Source organism: Triticum dicoccoides, chromosome 4A, assembly GCF_002162155.2.
Source record: "Triticum dicoccoides isolate Atlit2015 ecotype Zavitan chromosome 4A, WEW_v2.0, whole genome shotgun sequence".
Classification (NCBI taxonomy): Eukaryota; Viridiplantae; Streptophyta; class Magnoliopsida; order Poales; family Poaceae; genus Triticum; species Triticum dicoccoides.
Window position 1 is genome coordinate 621,742,582 of NC_041386.1, and position 19,877 is coordinate 621,762,458.

General features: G+C 52.1%; 2 protein-coding genes across 2 annotated transcripts; both read left to right on the top strand.

Moving 5' to 3' along the window:
• Window positions 1-12,108: 12,108 nt before the first annotated feature.
• LOC119287436 (4-hydroxy-3-methylbut-2-enyl diphosphate reductase-like) lies at window positions 12,109-15,826 on the top strand. Its single transcript, XM_037566980.1, has 10 exons — window positions 12,109-12,411; window positions 12,584-12,743; window positions 12,894-12,955; window positions 13,456-13,615; window positions 13,699-13,819; window positions 14,154-14,235; window positions 14,331-14,434; window positions 14,590-14,668; window positions 14,764-14,814; window positions 15,355-15,826. The coding sequence occupies exons 1-10, from the start codon at window positions 12,202-12,204 to the stop codon at window positions 15,436-15,438; spliced, it is 1,113 nt and encodes a 370-aa protein (XP_037422877.1). The 5' UTR covers window positions 12,109-12,201; the 3' UTR covers window positions 15,439-15,826.
• Window positions 15,827-18,116: 2,290 nt separating this feature from the next.
• LOC119287437 lies at window positions 18,117-19,657 on the top strand. Its single transcript, XM_037566982.1, has one exon. The coding sequence runs from the start codon at window positions 18,536-18,538 to the stop codon at window positions 19,436-19,438; it is 903 nt and encodes a 300-aa protein (XP_037422879.1). The 5' UTR covers window positions 18,117-18,535; the 3' UTR covers window positions 19,439-19,657.
• Window positions 19,658-19,877: the final 220 nt, after the last annotated feature.

The window sequence follows — 19,877 nt, forward strand, 5'->3', positions numbered from 1 at the left end:
CGCCAGGCGGGACTCATGATGGAGCTGCTGAAGACCATCCGGGACGCGAGCCAGGCAGCTTATGACGCCAGTTCTGCCCTCCAAAGCAATGTCCAGGTCAGTCGACCGCTGTTTGTTCTGTTGGATATGCTACCAAAAACTTTTCTTTTCCGGAATTCATAGTAGTCACCCACTGGGTGTGTCGAATAAACTCCGTGTTAGCGGGGGCACGCTGAGTGCACCCGCTGGGTGTAGTCCCCAAGGCTAAGGTCGACTGCTGGCAGTCGGCCTTAGGCTTTATGATGTCAATCTTTCTGTCAGTCGACTGGTCGACTGGATTTCACAAACCGGTGGGGGCACGCTGAGTGCACCCACTGGGTGTAGTCCCCAAGGCTAAGGTCGACTGCTGGCAGTCGGCCTTAGGCTTTGTAATGTCAATCTTTCTGTCAGTCAACTGGTCGACTGGATTTCACAAACCGGTGGGGGCACGCTGAGTGCACCCACTGGGTGTAGTCCCCGAGACTGTGGTCGACTGCTTGCAGTTGATCATAGTCTTAGAGAATGCATCTCGCACACTTTTTTTTTTGAGGTCGACTGGTCGACTTTGTCTTCAACAGGATTAGTGGGGGCACGCTGAGTGCACCCACTGGGTGTAGTCCCCGAGACTACGGTCGAATGCTTGTATTTGGCTGTAGTCTTAGAAACGTGTGTTTATCCCTTTTTCACTCGGAAGTGAATTATATTTGACATTTAGTCGATTGGTTCTTCACAGAACTCCTGTGATCTTGTGGCTCGCTACTCAGAGCTGGAACAAAAACATACTCAAGTCGAGCTGAGCTTGAAGCTGGTTCAGGAGAAGCTGACAAAGGCAAAGGAGGAGACCGAAGGTATGTTTGGTGAGACCCTGACGACTGCTTTTCCCCTTGCTTGTTTCAGCATCTGATCTTGCTGTAACTTGCAGGTAAGGTCAGGGAGGCCCAGCAGAAGAAAGACCTTGAGCTAGCTGAGAAGATCAAGCTTGCTGACGAGAAGTTAGCTTCAGTTACCAAGCTCGAACAAGACAATACCAATCTGAAAGCTGCTCTTGGGATTGCCAACAAGGAGGTCAGTCGACTGAAAACTGACAAAGCTGCCCTGACCGACCAAGTCAGCAAATTGACTGAGAAGAAAACTGAACTGGAGGCCTTCCTGAGTGGCCTTGCCAAAAAGTTGTTCCTTATGCTTGAAGGTAGACCTCCATGTTTGGCAAATATTTCCAATTGTGGCTTTTTCCATTCGACTATCTCCTTGACTTAGTGATCACCCTTGCAGAATTTTGTCAAAACTTTGAAGAAGAAACCAGCCGACTGGAGCCAAACCTTGACCCCGTCAATTCTCCGGTGAACGACGAAGTTGCCATGGATGTTTTCCGACTGGAGTCTCGTGTTGCAGCTGTCGTGGACTATCTCGCAAGGCTGAAGGCCGCCACATCTCGCATCGACTCGACGCTCTGGCCTGAGGAGACACTTCAGAATGACCTTGAGTCGCTGTTGGCCCGCTTGAACACGATCCCTGGTCGAGTGCAGGAGTGGAAGAAGTCCTCGGCTCGGTGTGGTGCAGATGTCGCTCTGTGTCTGGCCCGAGTCCACTGCAAAGATGCGCGAGAAGAGAAGCTGGCGGCCCTTCGGGTGGCCAATACCAAGAAGCACGACTTCAGATCCTTTATGGAAACTTTCCTTGCAGCTGCCACTCGGATCGCCGACGGGATTGACCTTGATGAATTTGTTGCACCTTCCAGCCCTCCACAGGAGGGGTAAAAAACTTCTTCTGGCTCGACGCTTTAAATTTGCCTCGGTATGCCGAGTGAAATTGTAACCGACAAACCTTAACAGGCTTGACGCCTGAGCACTTTCGGTTCCTTTAGATGTCGATTCAAACTTGGATTTGGTGCTTGAATACGATTGCCTTCGGCTCGGAATGTCTTTTGCAGGTTCAAGGCAAGGTGCCTGTGCTGCAATCGATTTATTCTTTAGTCCACTTAGACGAGCACTGGGCTGCAGCTAAGCCCCCGAGTGAGAGGGTTGCTCTTCACTCGGTAGGATTTTTATAACTTAGGCGAGTGCTTGGACTGCAGCTAAGCCCCCGAGTGAGAGGGTTGCTCTTCACTCGGTAGGATTTTTATAACTTAGGCGAGCACGAGGCTGCAGCTAAGCCTCCGAGTGGAAGGCTGGCTTACCACTCGGTAGGATTTTCACAACTTAGGCGAGTGCTTGGACTGCAGCTAAGCCCCCGAGCGAGAGGGTTGCTCTTCACTCGGTAGGATTTTTATAACTTAGGCGAGCACGAGGCTGCAGCTAAGCCTCCGAGTGGAAGGCTGGCTTACCACTCGGTAGGATTTTGATAACTTAGGCGAAACGGATTCGCAGCTAAGCCTCCGAGTGGGAGTCTGGCTCACCACTCGGTAGGATTTTGATAACTTAGGCGAAACGGATTCGCGGCTAAGTCACCCACTGAGGGGAATTTCATTGGACAAAAAATAAAAAGTGACAGATATTATGGAGGAACTATGACACTTATTATTTTGAGGTCCATGAACTACAGAAGTACTTTATTGCAACTCATCCGAGTGATAAAGCTTAAGTGTAAAACGGGCGGAGTAGCTCCGCGTTCCAAGCTCGGGGCTCGTCGATATTATGCTCGACGTTGTAAAGACGGTACGCCCCGTTGTGGAGAACCTTGGTGACGATGAAGGGGCCTTCCCAAGAAGGAGCAAGCTTGTGTGGTTTGTGCTGATCCACTCGGAGAACCAAATCCCCTTCCTGGAAGGCTCGACCTCTCACATTTCGGGCGTGGAAACGCCGCAGATCTTGTTGGTAGATGGTCGACCGGATCAGAGCCATCTCCCTTTCTTCCTCTAAAAGGTCGACTGCGTCCTGCCGCGCTTGTTCAGCTTCTGCTTCGTTTTAGATTTCAACTCGAGGAGCATTGTGGAGAAGATCACTCGGCAAGACTGCTTCAGCTCCATAGACCAAGAAGAATGGAGTTCTTCCGGTCGACCGATTAGGCGTGGTCCGCAGTCCCCAGAGTACAGATGGAAGTTCGTCGACCCAAGCTCCAGCCGCGTGTTTGAGATCACGCATCAGTCGAGGCTTCAGTCCCTTGAGAATCAGTCCATTAGCTCGCTCTGCTTGTCCATTCGACTGCGGATGGGCGACTGATGCGTAGTCGACCCGTGTGCCCTGGGAGTCGCAGAAAGCTCTGAATTCCTCTGAGTCAAAGTTCGACCCATTATCCGTAATGATGCTGTGCGGGACTCCATATCTGAATATTAGTTCCCTGATGAAGCTAACAGCAGTACCGGTGTCAAGGCTCTTGATTGGTTTAGCCTCGATCCACTTGGTGAACTTGTCGACTGCCACCAGTACATGCGTGAAGCCACTTCGTCCTGTTCTCAAAGGACCGATCATGTCCAGCCCCCAAACTGCAAAAGGCCAGACGAGTGGGATGGTCTTCAAAGCTGACGCCGGCTTGTGTGACATATTCGAGTAGAACTGACATCCCTCGCACTTATCTACTATCTCTTTTGCCATCTCATTCGCCTTGGGCCAGTAAAATCCGGCTCGGTATGCTTTGGCCACGATGGTCCGAGAGGACGCATGATGACCACAGGTCCCCGAGTGAATATCATTGAGGATGAGTCGACCTTCTTCTGGTGTTATGCACTTCTGACCGACTCCAGTCGCGCTTTCTCTGTATAATTGTCCTTTGATTACGGTAAAGGCCTTAGATCGACGGACGATCTGCCGAGCCTCTTCCTCATCCTCCGGAAGCTCTTTCCTCAAGATATATGCGACATACGGAATCGTCCAGTCGGGAATGACCACCAAAACCTCCATGATCAAGTCGACCACCGCTGGGACTTCAACTTCAGTCGGATCTGTGGCGCTCTTGGGCTGCGGAGTTTCTTCGGTGAAAGGATCTTCTTTGACTGACGGAGTGTGTATATGCTCCAAGAACACACCACTCGGAATGGCTTCTCTCTTGGAACCTATCTTTGCTAGATCATCAGCTGCTTGATTTTTTAGTCGGGGTATATGATGGAGCTCCAACCCCTCGAACTTCTTCTCCAGCTTCCTCACTGCACTGCAGTATCCAGTCATGGCTGGGCTTCTCACGTCCCACTCTTTCATCACCTGATTGACCACTAAATCCGAGTCGCCATAGACCATTAGGCGACGGACGCCGAGTGAAACGGCCATGCGCAACCCATATAGGAGGGCCTCATATTCTGCCTCATTGTTGGAGGAATCAAAGTGAATCTGGAGCACATATCTGAGCTTATCTCCTCTGGGGGAAACCAGGACAACCCCAGCACCGGAACCATTCAACATCTTAGAACCATCGAAAAACATGGTCCAATGCTCCGAGTGAACTTCAGTCGGCTGTTGTTGTTCAATCCACTCGGCGAGGAAATCTGCTATCGCCTGGGACTTAATGGCTTTCTTTGCCTCAAACTTGATATCAAGGGGAAGAAGTTCAATCGCCCATTTGGCCACTCGACCAGTTGCGTCTCTGTTGTGCAAAATCTCTGATAGTGGAGCATCACTGACGACTGTGATGGAATGGTCAGAGAAATAATGAGCAACCTTCTTTGTGGTCATGTATATTCCATACACAAGCTTCTGATAATGAGGATATCTCTGCTTGGATGGAGTCAAGACTTCAGACAAATAATACACTGGGCGCTGAACTTTGAGAGCTTTTCCTTCTTCTTCCCGCTCGACCGTTAGCACAGTACTGACGACTTGTCCTGTGGCTGCGATGTAGAGCAACAGAGGCTCTTTGCTGATTCGAGCAGCAAGCACCGGCTGGGTGGAGAGCAGAGCTTTTAGCTCGGCAAACGCTGCATCAGCTTCTGGAGTCCACTTTAACTTGTCAGCCTTCTTCATCAGTCGGTAAAGAGGCAGTGCCTTTTCACCGAGTCGTGAGATGAATCGACTTAATGCGGCCAAGCATCCAGTAAGCTTCTGGACATCGTGCACTCGCACAGGGCGTTTCATTCGGAGAAAAGTGCCAATCTTCTCTGGGTTAGCGTCGATTCCCCGTTCGGAAACGAGAAAACCGAGTAACTTGCCACCAGGAACTCCAAATGTGCACTTTGATGGATTGAGCTTGATATAATACCTTCTGAGGTTGGCAAATGTTTCGGCGAGGTCAGCGAGCAGGTCGGAACCTTTTCGTGACTTGACAACAATATCATCCATATAAGCTTCCACATTCCGACTGATTTGGGTGAGTAGACACTTTTGAATCATTCGCATAAATGTGGCTCCGGCATTCTTGAGGCCGAATGGCATGGTGATATAGCAAAAGCACCCGAATGGAGTGATGAAAGCTGTTTTTACCTCATCGGGCCCGTACAGACGGATCTGGTGGTACCCGGAGTAAGCATCTAAAAAAGACAACCTCTCGCATCCCGCGGTCGAGTCAACAATTTGATCTATGCGAGGGAGAGGAAAGTGATCTTTCGGGCAGGCCCGGTTGATGTGCTTGAAATCAATGCACATTCGGAGCGACTTGTCCTTCTTAGGAACCATGACGACATTAGCGAGCCACTCGGAGTGGTATATCTCTCGGATAAATCCTGCCGCCAACAGTCGAGCCACTTCTTCACCGATGGCCTTTCTCTTCTGGACGGCGGACCGCCGAAGATGCTCTTTGACTGGTTTTGCAGACGAGTCGACTCTTAGGCGATGCTCAGCCAGTCCCCTGGGAACACCTGGCATGTCAGCGGGCTTCCATGCAAAAATGTCCCAGTTCTCACGGAGCAACTGGATGAGCGCTTCTTCCTATTTTGGGTCGAGTGTTGTGGAGATGCGGGTCGGAGCTGCTTCGGGGTCGGTCGGGTGAATGTGAACAGGCTTCGTCTCACCGGACGACTGGAATGCAGACTCTGTGGCGGGCTTCTTGGATCGCAGCAAGTCACTCGGATCTGCGTTTTGCTTGTATTCTTCGAACTCGACCGCTGTCACTTGGGAATCGGCAATCTTGGAGCCCTTCTGAAAGCACTCCTCTGCCTTTTTCCTATCACCGGTGACAGTGATCACCCCTTTGGGACCGGGCATCTTCAATTTGAGGTACACGTAACATGGTCGAGCCATGAACCGTGCATAGGCTGGTCTCCCCAAAATGGCATGATATGCACTTTGAAAATCCACGACCTCAAACGTCAACTTTTCTTTGCGAAAATGCTTCGAATCACCAAACACTACGTCCAAAGCTATCTGGCCGAGTGACTCGGCCTTCTTCCCTGGTATAACTCCATGGAAGCTCATGTTACTAGTGCTCAGTCGGGACATCGGAATGCCCATACCTTTCAATGTGTCTGCATACAATAAGTTCAGCCCACTTCCACCATCCATCAGCACCTTTGTCAGTCGAGTGCCTTCGACAACTGGATCGACCACCAAAGCTTGCCTCCCGGGGGTGGCAATATGAGTCGGGTGATCAGATTGGTCGAATGTGATGGGTGTTTGAGACCACTTCAGATAATTTGCCTTTGCTGGGGCAACTATGTTCACCTCTCGGTTAATCACTTTCAGTCGACTTCTGCTTTCCACATCTGCAAAGATCATCAGAGTGGAGTTGATATGCGGATATCCTCCCTCACTGTCCTCTTTGTCTTCGGCCTTGTCCGACTCCTTCTCCTTGTCCTTAGACTGTTTTCCTTGAAACTGCTGGATCAGGAGTCGACATTGGCGAGTGGTGTGCTTTGGGTAAATGATATTCCCCTCTTCATCTTTCTTCGTGTGAATGTGACACGGCATATCCATCACGTCGTTCCCTTCTTTATCCTTTACCTTCTTGGGGTTCCAGGATCCTTTTGGTTTCCCCTTAAACTTTCCTTGAGTCACGGCCAGAGCCTCTCCAGGAGCTGCCGGTTCAGCCTTCCGCTTCTGTTTCCGACTGGTGTTTCCTTTTTCCGACTGACTCGGCTTGTGCTTGCCGCTTCGGAGTCGGTCTTCTTCTTCGCCGTTGGCGTACTTGGTAGCAATCTCCATCATCCGACTCAAGGTCATGTCACCGGTTCGACCAAATTTCAAACTCAGTTCTCTGTTCTTGACGCCGTCTTTGAAGGCGCATACTGCCTGATGATCAGAGACATTTTCCACAGTGTGGTGCAAAGTGATCCACCTCTGAATATACTCTCTGAGAGTCTCATTAGTTTTCTGCACGCAGACTTGCAACTCTGTCAATCCCACTGGTCGCTTGCAAGTCTCTTCAAACGTTCTGACGAACACTCGGGACAGGTCTTCCCAAGTGTAAATGCTGCTAGGAGGTAATTGAGTCAACCATGCCCTGGCAGAACCTTCCAACATGAGGGGCAAATGCTTCATGGCCACCTCGTCGTTCCCACCACCGATCTGAACTGCCACTCGGTAGTCTTCAAGCCAAGTTTCAGGCTTAGACTCACCAGTGAACTTGCTGACTCCTGTTGCCAACCTGAAATTGGGGGGGATAACTGCGGCTCTGATAGCTCTGCTGAAACATTCAGGACCAGAAACATGTACTCGACTGCTCGTGGGTACATCTCTGTCGAGTGCGCCTCGATGGGCTCTGTTCCGGTCGACCAACCCTTGCACGATAATGGATCGCGCGTCGAAGCCTGGCTCTCTGGGGTCAACTGGAACCCTACGCCCTGTACTGTACTGACGCCTATCATCTGGCTGCCGAGGAGCGAAAGACCCACCCCTCGGAGGGGAATAGGGCACTCGACGCCTATCATCTCGGTCGAGTCTGTCGCCATATTGATCTCGCCGATTCTCACGCCCTTCGCGCCGCGGAGGCGATCTGGGGCTGTGGGCCGACTGAACCGTATTCACAGTGACAGATCGACTGTGAATTCTGTTGCGCGACTGAGACACGGCTGAATTCTGATCTCCTGCTGCCCGGAGCAGATCCCTGATCTGCAGCAAACCTCTGCCAGCTTCCGACTGCGAAGGCTGAATGGACTCTGCTATACGGGTCGCAGCTGCTAAATTCTGAATTGGGGTTCGATATACCTGAGTCGGCGGGAAGAGTTGACGTCGACTGGTGTCGGGAACTCGTTGCCGCGCGCGTTCGTCGAGTGCTCGCTGAAGGTTCTCCAGTCGAGTGCGCTCGGCCAAATTGGCCAGACGCGCCTCCTCCAAGGCACGAGCCTCGGGGGTTTCTCCTGCGATGGGAATACGCAGGGGATCCTCGTTCCTGCGGCGAAGCTCTTCTCTTTGCAGAGAGTCGAGTGGCTCGGGCTGGTACTCTTCGTAGTCTCGTGCAGGGTCGCCGCCGTCACCTGCTCCACCACCACGGGCGAAGCCAGGAGGGCTGTGGGGCCCGTCGACCATCAAGATTTCCGCCGCTGGATCACTGCTTCCGCACTCGGATGCAGTCTCTCCGGAGCCAGTCGACTGATCGAACAAGCCGTAGAGAGATTCGTTGGGCTCGATTGCCGCAACTTGTGTAGTGGCCGATTGGAGAGCCACCGCGTGACTCACCCATCGCTGAAGCCTCGACCGGCCTGAGCGCTTGCGCTGGCGGGAGACCGGGAGGGTGGACGATGGAGGAGCCGACCGATACTGGGTCGACGGTTGCCGCAGCAGAACGCCGCGGACACATGCGCGAAAATGCGTCGCACCGCGGACGGGGAGCGCGTCTACGTCGAGTGGAGCCTCCTGGAGCCATGCGGAGTCGTCGGCGATGAAGGTGAGAGTGCCGAGACGGATCTCTTGACCCTTGACCAAAACTCCAGCAGACACCATGATGAGAGTACTCGGAAGAATCGCAACTTCTCCACAAAATCGCTAAAACACCTGCCCCACGGTGGGCGCCAACTGTCGTGGTTCTAAGCCTGACAGTAGAGTGGGGGGTAGGTATGGAGAGGCAAGGTCCTAGCTATGGAGAAGTTGTAAGCACAAAGGATGTACGAGTTCAGGCCCTTCTCGGAAGAAGTAACAGCCCTACGTCTCGGAGCCCGGAGGCGGTCGAGTGGATTATGAATGTATGAATTACAAGGTGCCGAACCCCTCTGCCTGTGGAGGGGGGTGGCTTATATAGAGTGCGCCAGGACCCCAGCCAGCCCACGTAGGAGAGGGTTTAAGGTGAGTTAAGTCTGGGGCGTTACTGGTAACGCCCCACATAAAGGCCTTTACTATCATAAAGTCTACTTGATTACAGGCCGTTGCAGTGCAGAGTGCCTCTTGACCTCCTGGTGGTCGAGTGGGTCTTCGTGGTCGAGTCCTTCAGGCCAGTCGAGTGAATCCTCTTTGGTCGACTGGAAGGCGACCTCTTCTAAGGATGTCCTAGGGTAAGTTACTTGGATCAGGTCCATGACCCTACCCTAGGTACATAACCCCATCACCCACCACAGTAGTACCGCTTTCCTTCCGCGGTAGTACCGTGCTCGGCTGTCAAGCGGTAGTACCGCCCCTCTGCGGTAGTACTATGTCGGGTTTTTGCTTCTTCCATTTTTCAGCGGAAGTAGGCACGGATGTTTCTTTATCCACACTCTTCCCAGGCTAAGGGGTTCCTGCCTTGCGGTAGTACCGCAAGGGGGAGCGGTAGTACCGCGCCCGCGGAAGTACCGCCCTCGGCACTTGTGCTACAGGTCCTCCTTAGCTGTTGCTAGTGCAGCGGTAGTACCGCAGGCCTGCACGGTTGTACCGCGTGACCTTGTGGTAGTAGCGCTTGGCAGCAAGCGGAAGTACCGCATGGCCCCACGGTAGTACCGCTGGCCTGGCGCGGTAGTACCGCTAGCCGCGGGCTGGTAGGTGGATAACCGTTGGATCTTTGTCCCTCACTATAAAAGGGGTCCCCTTCTTCCCCGTTGACTTATCTCTTCCAACCTTAAGCTTCATTGTTGCTCTAAACTCCATTTTTGCCCGATCTCACTCCCTAGCCAATCAAACTTGTTGATTTACTCGGGAGTGGTTGAGAAGGCCTCGATCCACACTTCCACCAAGAGAAATTTGATTCCCCCCACTAATCCCTTGCGGATCTTGTTACTCTTGGGTGTTTGAGCATTCTAGACGGTTGAGGTCACCGCGGAGCCATAGTCTATTGTGGTAAAGCTTCGTGGTGTCGTTGGGAGCCTCCAATTGAGTTGTGGAGATTGCCCCAACCTTGTTTGTAAAGGTTCGGTCGCCGCCTCCAAGGGCACCAATAGTGGAATCACGACATCTCGCATTGTGTGAGGGCGTGAGGAGAAAACGGTGGCCCTAGTGGCTTCTTGGGGAGCATTGTGCCTCCACACCGCTTCAACGGAGACGTATTTCCCCTCAAAGGAAAGGAACTTCGATAACACATCCTCGTCTCCACCGTCTCCACTCTTGGTTATCTTGTGCCTTTACTTGTGCAAGCTTATTTATGTTATATCTCTTGCTTGCGTGTGTTCCTATCCTTGTTGCATCATATAGGTTGCTCACCTAGTTGCATATCTAGACAACCTACTTTGATGCAAAGTTTAAATTGTTAAAGAAAAGCTAAAAATTGTTAGTTGCCTATTCACCCCCCCCCCCCTCTAGTCAACCATATCGATCCTTTCACTTACGCTTGTGCGTTCTGATTATTTCGAATAACTGGATGCACGTGCACCAATTTGCATAAAAATCCACTATCATCAAACATGCCATTATATTTTATATCCATCTCCTAAAAAAATCAAAGGAGGCATGATTGATTCAGTCCCTAGCCGATGACATGATTCTTTTACTTCATCTTCCCGCTCTTCTCCCCATCCAAACCTTCAATTTTCCTCTCCAAAATGTATAACATTCCACGCCTCATCGCTCCACAAACCACATACGCCTTCACGCTTGTACTCTCTTCTTTCTCGCGCTTCTTCTTTTCTCTCATCCCATGATGCATGGAGAAGTGCATCGCTAGACGCAGTGGCAGCTGCACGCACGGCATCGACGGTGCGCGTCCTTTCACGATTCGCATCGGCACGGCGTGCTACTTAGAGTATAGCGGGACGTTGGATTTTGGTTTGCATGGTATACGCATATTCAAAGCACCAATCTGACAGCACTGTCTGACAAAAGGCTGCTACACGCTCCAGACGCCCCATGCACCCTGATCAATCACGCTCACACGTCGTAGGACAACATTGACCGGTTCCACTAGCTGTTTCAACTACACACAAGCACACAAGCGGCCCATTTGTCTAATCCACCGTGATTGAGCCAGGATGCCTCAAAGTTCGTCTTCTGCTCGCCGTCTCCGGACAGCTCTACCACGGCTGCCATTGATCTTCTGCCCAAGGTGCCCCGGGACCAGGAGAAGGTGGTTTCTGTCCGGGACAGACCGGAACCCAGACATCCGCGGGCCAAACCAGAGTTGGGCCCGCGACGTAATAAAAGTCATGCCCTGCAGGCCTTTCCCTGGATGCTCTGAGCGGACCGGCCCCTGCGTACGTCAAAACCGTACCAGGCGACCCCATCGAAAGCGACGTCTGCTGCGCTTTGCTTACTTTCACGTTTTCTTTTGCACACATCACCTCGCGCGGCGGCCGTCGATGCGCTGCGTGCATCTGCCGCTGCGTGCATCTGCCGCTGCGTGCAGGAAGGCCGCTCTCCCCATGCATGTTGTCTTTTTTATTGAACACATCACACACGCTTTGAATTATGATCAGGGAGACAGAGAACAATCCTACCTGGATAACCAGGAATGACTTTATTTTCAAGGGGACTAAACTCTTTGCACTTGTATGATGCCACGTTTTCAGCCATTAAAACCCTATTTTATCAAAATAATAAGGGTGTGGCCGTATGCATCGCCCAGATGCAGAGGTCGGGGGTCATCCTCTTTTTCTAAAAAAAAATGTCGCAATCGACTGAGATTTAACCAAGTCTCAGTCAAGTGACATAACATACAAAGGAGATAATAAAAAAGAAAATTTTGCACGGGTCTCAATGTAAGATCTCACGAATATAGCATCAATGAGACTTAATTCTCAAAGTTGAATATAAAAGAAAATCAGTAAAGAAAATGCAGGGGAGGATTTGGACACGCGCGCGCGCGGCCACCACGGGACGGGGATGGACTGCTCGCTCCCACCCAATCAAACGCGCCGATCAAATCCATCCGTCCATCCGAACCGAACGCAAACGGATCCCCACTCCTGGCGTCCCGCGCTCCCCGTCCACGGCCACTCGTTCCTCACCACCACCACCAGCCACCGCCCACCGCTCACCGCCGGCGTACGAAATGCTGTCCGCGTCCCTGAAGCCGCCGCCCTCCCTCGCGGCGATCTCCCCGTCCTCCCGCGCCCCCGCGCCGCCCGCCGCCTCATTCCCTTCCCTTCTTCCCAGCCGCGGCCGGGTCCGCCTCTCGGCGGCCGCGTCCGAGGGAGCCACCGTCAGCCAGGAGGACGCCGCGTCCGTCTCCGCCGCGTTCGAGGAGGCGCGCCTGGCCCAGGTACGCACGCACAGCCTCGCCTCAGCTGTTTCCTTGCTGCCTGCTGCCAGCCCACGCTTCCCCGGTGGCCGTTCTTGGCAGTTGCTGTGGTGCGCGGGAGCTGTTCGATGCAATGCCGGCTGGGGGTATCATTCATCACAGGACACTATTGAGACTGCCGTGATGCTTGCAGTTCGCGGCGGACTGGAAGGCTGTGCGCGCAGACAAGGAACAGGGGAAGATCCTCACGCTGCCGGTGCTGCGCTCAAACACCGGCGGGCTCATCCTGAAATACAACTCCATGCAGGGCTTCGTGCCCAATCCTCTCCTCAGCCCCGCCCATTGGTGTAAAGGTACCCTTTCCTCCTCCTTCCAGTTGATTATCTACTCAATCTGCCCGCCCCACTACTTTGAGCCGACCGTAGTTACAAATGGAAACAATTCAAGAGTGGATTGCGGCTGCTGTGACTTAATTTATGGTCCATGTCTGTTTTGGTTTGCAGATCCCAAAAGGCCCATTCAAGATGTTACAAAGGACCTAGTAGGTTCCTCTGTTTCTGTCAAGGTAACTGATTTTTTTGTTCCTTTCTCCATGCTTTTTTTTAATCGTATCCTTCCGGCATGCTAGCAACTGTATTTACTAATTAAGTGGATGGTAGACTCACTTTTTTGACTATGTGTGTTCTACATAGTAGGGCAAATGGCATGCTGGTTTAAGTTTGTAACAATTAGAATATGCTCCATAAAGTTGACCTTATACCGTGACATGAACTATTGCCATGTTTTGGTTTTACTTACTGCATTTGGCAGTAGAGGTAGACTACAGCAATAGTGAACTGGGTTTATAGCTCCAAGAAACTGTCCTTCAATTTTCTTCAATTCTAGTAAACTTCGTTCTGATAGTAGCCTGGCCCTATCAATTACAGCCTATTTCCCATGATCAGACACATATTTGGTAGTTACACCGACAGTTTTGGTTGTGCCTTAAAATATTATATACTTCGGTATTTCTACCAAATGAGCACCAGATTTCAGGGTTCCACTTGCTGTTGCTAATTGCTATAGGTAGTTGAAGCAAATGAGGCAGAAAAGAAGCTTGTATTCTCTGAGAAGGATGCCAGTTGGTCAATGTACTCTTCTCAAGTAAAGATTGGCGGTACCTATGATGGAATTGTTGGTTCTGTCTTCCACTATGGTGCATTTGTTCACCTGCGATTTCCTGATGGTACTATTTGGCAGTAGCCTTGGTCACTTCTGTTCTAAATATTTTATTTCACATAGAGATTGACGGCAACTATGCTCAAACAGGAAAGTATCATCTCACTGGTCTCGTACATATCTCTGAGGTCTCTTGGGATCTTGTCCAAGATGTCCAAGATTTTCTAACTGAAGGCGATATCGTCAAGGTCATAGTGGTGAATGTTGATGCGTAAGTATCCTAGTGGTGTATTTTTTTCTCAGTAAAATCGCCTGCATCCTAGTGCAATCTAGTTGGTTTGTGGTAATAAACCTAATATATTGGATAATGGCATTCATGGATGCTAGAATTGATAAAAAAAATGCACATCAGGAATATGATCTTAATGCCGTGCAACTATAATGCACAGTGTTTTAGGGGTAGATGAACAGAATTAAATGAATCTGTTTCAGGCATGCTTTCCTTTTGTTTCTTACAAGTGAGATCAAAAAACAATGGGCGTCTTATCTTGAATCAGAAAATCATGTTAAACGATCTGACATACTTGCATTCCCTACACAAACAGGGAGAAGTCAAGGATTGGTTTATCAATCAGGCAATTGGAGGAAGATCCTCTGCTGGAGACATTGGACAAAATTATTCCTTTGGTCAGTTGCTGAATACACAGTGTCTCAGGATGTTTTACTACTCAACTTCGTTCGTTTAGGAGTGGACTCATGCAGTTAACAATCATGTTTTGTAGGAACCCGACCTATCACCTGATTCTGAGACCGCATCATCTCCTCCAGAAATTGAACTTCTTCCAGGACTTGACGGTATATGTAATGAACTTCTACAAGAGGACGGGTATGTGTTCTGTTTGAATGTGTTATCCAGTTGTTTATTGTTGGTGTACCACTTTAAGAGCAGTGTCCTTTTCTTCTTGACTAGAACCATGGTATACATGTATGTATAGGTTCTGCCGTGATCTTGTGTGTTAATATATTGTATTTTCTTCACAGTATAACAGATGTGCGGTTCGGGCGGCAGGCTTTGGAGAAACGTGTGGTTTCACAAGATCTAGAGCTCTGGCTTTCTAGCGTATGTATCGTCCTAAAGCACACTAATTTTATTACTCATCGAAGTTGCCACATGACGAGTATGGTGATGTATTGGGTCTCTCGTTCGTTATGCAGGTGCCAGCTAAGGACAACCAGTACAAGCTTCTTGCTCGAGCTGGGAGACAGGTTGGCTTTCTTATTTGATACATAGTATGTATTATTATTTTCTTTCGGTAGGCAGTTCCATTGTACTACTGGACTGCAAGTATGTGGATAGGTTTTCGGTCCCTGGTCAACAGAACAAATACTACATTCCATAGAACAACATAATCTATGTTTCGAGAAGAGCCATTGATCACAACTTATCTATTGATATGTCATGCGAGTCGTAAACACTGCCATCTGTTGAGAGCGAGCAGCAGAAGGGAAGGGCTCTTTTTATGCAGCTGTACATGTGTGAAGCCATGGAATGAGAAGCCAGTGTTTACAGCACATGCCACACAGCTGCATAACCAACCTGTTTATACATTGCTTGATATGCCTGCAATGCGCAAGCTGCCAAAACAAGTGCACCTCACGACGAGCCATATATCACTGCCAAAACCCTGGAGTTTGAGAAACTATATATTGTCCATATATCACACGCATAAACACCTTGTCTTGTCGCTTTCAAACTGTAGGCCAAATCTTCATAGATGATCTTTCTTCAACTCGGCATATATGCAGGTCCAGGAAGTGTACCTGACGACGAGCCTAGACCAGGAGGGCGTGAAGAAGGCGGTGCAAAGAGTGCTAGGACGCATTCCCTGAGCTTTCCTGCCTGAAGGTTCCCAGCCAGTTCCCTAACTAAGCGACCACACTATACATACTGAAGCCTAAACGACAGTTCGTCGACACGCATGGTGCTGAAACTCCATTCCTCCCAGGTGGAGACCGAGAGTTGTACATTTTTGCAGCACTGCAATGAGTAGGTAGGCGCGGCAATCACCTGGCTGAACCAACTGAACCCTCTGGGAGTTCCCGTGTATATGTAAATAAATATAAATACGTACGTTTGCTAATGGCCCGGAGCAGAAACTGTGTCTCCCTCTCGTGGCTTCGATGTTGTTGTGTAGGACTACCATACCAGCGGTGGCATATGGCTCACTTTGTGTTTGCCGAAATAGCAACTAGGAGCGTTTGGTTGGTCGCCACACCATGACATGAGTCTCGATAAGCAATGCAAAACAGTCAAATTGGGTGGCAAGTTCATCATTTATTTCCCTCTTTTTTGCATCTTGGACAAAGATAGTCTACAATCAATCTGGGTCAGCAATGTGCACCACAGCCCAGCAAATGATTAAGCGAGATGCTAATTAGTTTACGGAGTTTGGAGTACCGATTAATTAAAGCGGGCCGGCTACGGCCAGGCTAGTGAAAAAGTGACATGAGATGATGCAGACGTACGGATAGCGGAGTGGATTGGATTGGACCGGGACGATCGATACCATCTAGGTTCGTTCAGTCGACGTTGTACGACGCCCATCAAACAAGGCGCACCGCGGCGCTCCCGCGTGCGCCCACCGTCCCGCCAAATTTAAAAGGGCAACACTACGTGTGGGCCCGCGGATCTGCCTTGTGAGCTATTGGATTCAATATAAGAGCATCTCCAACAGCCAGCCACGCCAAAAGACGCGCGCGGGACATTTTCGCGCGCTCTAGCGGTGGCGGGAAATTAGCGCGCATGGGGGAAAAGGCGGCAGCTCGCGCGCTACATTTGGCGCGCCGCGTTTGGCGCGCCTATAAATTGCAGCGCCCTCTACCGCTCTCTCCATCTCTCCATCGCCCTCTGCCGTCGACACGCCATCACCGCGCTACCATGCCGCCTCGCCGCCGGGGAGGTACGGGCTACCGCGGCGTCTGCGTGCGTCCGTCCGGCACCTACTCCGCCGAGATTCGGTCGGGCGACGGCATGCGGCTCCGTCTCGGAACCTTCGACACCGCCCAGGAAGGCGCCCGCGCGTACGACGCTGCGGCGTGGCACCTCCTGCGGTCCCGTCAGGACATGAACTTCGCCGATGTGGCGACGCGGGAGCGTGCACAGGAGTTGGCGCCTTTCCCGCGGCTTCTCACCGACGAGGATCGTCGCAAGCACCGGAGCGGGAGCATTGTCTCAGGCTGGCCGAGATGGACGAGCAAGCCATGGCGTTGTGGAGCCATCACTTCCCGGAAGACACCAACGAGGAACAGTTCTTCGTCCAGAGGAGGGCGAAGAGGAGGAAGGAGCGAGCCGACTATCGCGAGGACAAGCGAACGCGGAAGGAGATCGCTAAATACAACCAAGCGCTAGGAGATGCGTCCTCCTGGAACTCTGGCGACGAGCGGTTCCTTGACGCCTACGCTCCGACGTCGGAGGAGGACATCACCGAGACAGAGTCCGAGTCGGACGAGTAGTTTAGTAGTAGAAGAACTATCTACGAAACCAAATATGTATCGAATCGTAGTAGGAAAAAAACTGAAATATAGCGCGCCTGCTGAAGCGGCGTGGGCGCGCTTTAATTTGCAGCGGCCGCTGGAGCCAGCGCCCCGCCACGCGCAAAAGCTGGCTAAGCCAGCGCTGTATCGTGACTTTTAGCGCGCGGCGCATTGCGCGGCTGTTGGAGATGCTCTAAGATGGCCGTTAGATTCAACTGTCTGCTTTGCAACAATGATGATGTTGCGTTTGAACGTTTGCAATATAGTTCATGTTGCAGAACTTATGCGGTGAAGGTATTAATGCAATTTTTTACAAGAGAGCTATTGTTGCAGAATTTTTTTGTCTTGTAAACGCTGTGTTTCTTCTGAGGAAGGCCGTTAAATTCTCGGTGAAATTCATTCTGGTGATTGCGCGCATCATGTCGGCTCACGGTCCTTGGTGGCAAAAGCTTTCCAGCATGGTTTCTATTGGCTTACAACTCACGCAGACATCGTTCGCAAGTGTGATGGTTGCCAAAAATTTGCACGACAAGCTCATGTGCCGGCTCAGGAATCACGGATAATCCGAATCACTTGGCCGTTTGCCTTTATATAGGTGTTTACAGAAGAATGTTTTGCAACATTAGTGATGTTGCAGAATCTTTCTTGCAGCAGGGAGGATGTTGCAAGAAAAAAATCACCACCGGTGAGAGAGGAGCAGCACCACCCATCCCACAGCCGGCGAGCATCGGATCACCGACCAGGTCGCTCACCACATCCTCCTCTCCGGCGAGGTGGGTGTACCGTGCTTGGCCGATAGTTGTGGTGGAGGCGAGCGGCAACACCGACCAATGCACCGACCCCGGTTGCAACCTCGTCGCCTTATCCTCCTCTGCGGGGAGGTGAGTGGTTGCCGGTGCCAAAGCGTCGGGCGACGCACGTCTCTCGTTCAGCGTTGCAGGGATTTGGATGTCGCTGCCTTGTCTTCATCTTCCCCGGTCTGCAAGAGACCCGTTGTTGCGGTGATAAGAATGCAACAACAGGTCAGTTGCAAATCTAGTAGTAGTGGCCCGTGGGGCACGTGGCGTGCAGGGAAGATGGCGGAGGCGGGAGCTGCAATCCGCCGGGTGATTATAAGCCTTTTCCAATTTTAAAATACCTTACAACTCCCACTCGACTCCAGCCAATCGTTGGCCGCCGTGCGTGTGCGCGTGCGTGCACCACCCGCCGACGTGCAGGCGTGCAGCCTGCACCCATCGGTCGACGCTTCCGATGGCCAGCGAACAAGAAGAGCGCATAGCGTTGATGATCGCGAGGAGCGCCGCATCGACAAGAGCAAGCCGACAACAACACCAAGGAGCCATGGCAAGACCCTCCCTGCCTCTGCTATATCTACCCACGCACGCCGCGCCGAGCAAAGCTCCCCACCTGATCGATCCATCCGTCTCTCCTCTCCCCCACGTACCCAGCAACCATGGCTCGTCATGGCGGCGGCGGCGGTAGCGGCAGCTGCACGTCGAAGGCGTCTCTGGCCAGGTACATCCCGCGGGCCCTGCGGGGCCGGAAGAAGCAGCAGCCGTACCTCATGGGGGGCCGGCGGCGGGCGCCCGACGGCTACGCGGCGTCGGTGGAGCTCAGCGCGAGCGCCGGCTCCACGTGGCCCGCCGACTCGGTGGTGCGGGTGGTGCTCTGGAGCGGCATCGTGGAGGTGTACGCGGGCGTGGTGCTCGCCTGCGCCGTCGTCGGCAACCACCCGCCGGGCCTCTGCCTCGCGCACCCGGACGTCTTCCGCAACCCGCACGGCGCCACCGTGCGGCCCCTCGAGCCGCTCTTCCCCGGCCAGAAGGTGCTGCTGCTGCCCGAGACCACCGTGCGCCGGCTCCAGCGCGACATCCCCGAGGGCTCCGTCGGGGCCAACCCCGACCACGACGACCGCGAGGACGAGGACGCGGCGGCGTCGTCCACGGACGACGCGGACACGGACGCTGACATGTCCTCGTCGTCGTGGTCGGGGGAGGAGCGGGAGGCGACGCCGGAGGGGTGCTGCGCGAGGGACTACTTCGTGAACCGGGAACTCTGGGCCGAGTGGCAGTTCAAGAGGATGGTGGACCGCGGGCTCGCCGTCAAAAAGGAGGGCGCCGCCGGGCTGGCGAAGAAGGACAAGAAGAGGCGGAGGAAGACGAAGCAGACGGACGGCACGCCGGACGCGGCGGCGGGCACGGGGTGCCGTAACTCCGGCAGGATAAGCCAGGCGCAGAAGTGGACGAGGCCGTGGGAGCCGAGCCTGCCGTCCGTGGACGAGGACGAGGAGGACGCGACGCCGCCGTCGACCCCTTCATCGGAGGCGGCGGCGAGGACCGACCACGAGACGGCATGAGCTCATCGACGCGATCTTGTCCATGGTCGAACGTGCACATAGTGGCTTTCCGGGCAGCTTAATCTGCATGCACGGCGTGGATCCTGGTATATAACCATGGATTTGTGTCCATATATACCAGGAGAGGTTTAGAATGGTTATTGTGAATTATTACAATTACTCGTGGTTGTAGATGCATATAAAACTGTAAACTGGTAACATGTCGTGGAATTTGTAAATCGCCGGTTTGCTTTGGTGGTTGTCTTCTTGTATAAATTTTCAAATTTATCTTTTTTTTTTAGACAAACAGGCAGGAGCTCCCTGGCTCCATTATACTAAATGAAACGATCAGATGTCAATACAAGCAACAAAGCTGTTCAGAAAGCAACTAAACGAAGTTCTCCAAGTACTTATTACATCTTCCACCCACAAAGAGATACTAGCTATTTCATAGCATTTC

What these genes read in the sequence shown, in the direction of transcription:
- LOC119287436 (XM_037566980.1), top strand. Translation starts at nt 12,202, where the DNA reads ATGCTGTCCGCGTCCCTGAAGCCGCCGCCCTCCCTCGCGGCGATCTCC. An exon ending in TCACCTGCGATTTCCTGATG is followed by an intron (nt 13,616 to 13,698) that starts GTACTATTTGGC and finishes ATGCTCAAACAG; the next exon opens with GAAAGTATCATCTCACTGGT. An exon ending in TTGCTCGAGCTGGGAGACAG is followed by an intron (nt 14,815 to 15,354) that starts GTTGGCTTTCTT and finishes GCATATATGCAG; the next exon opens with GTCCAGGAAGTGTACCTGAC.
- LOC119287437 (XM_037566982.1), top strand. Translation starts at nt 18,536, where the DNA reads ATGGCTCGTCATGGCGGCGGCGGCGGTAGCGGCAGCTGCACGTCGAAG.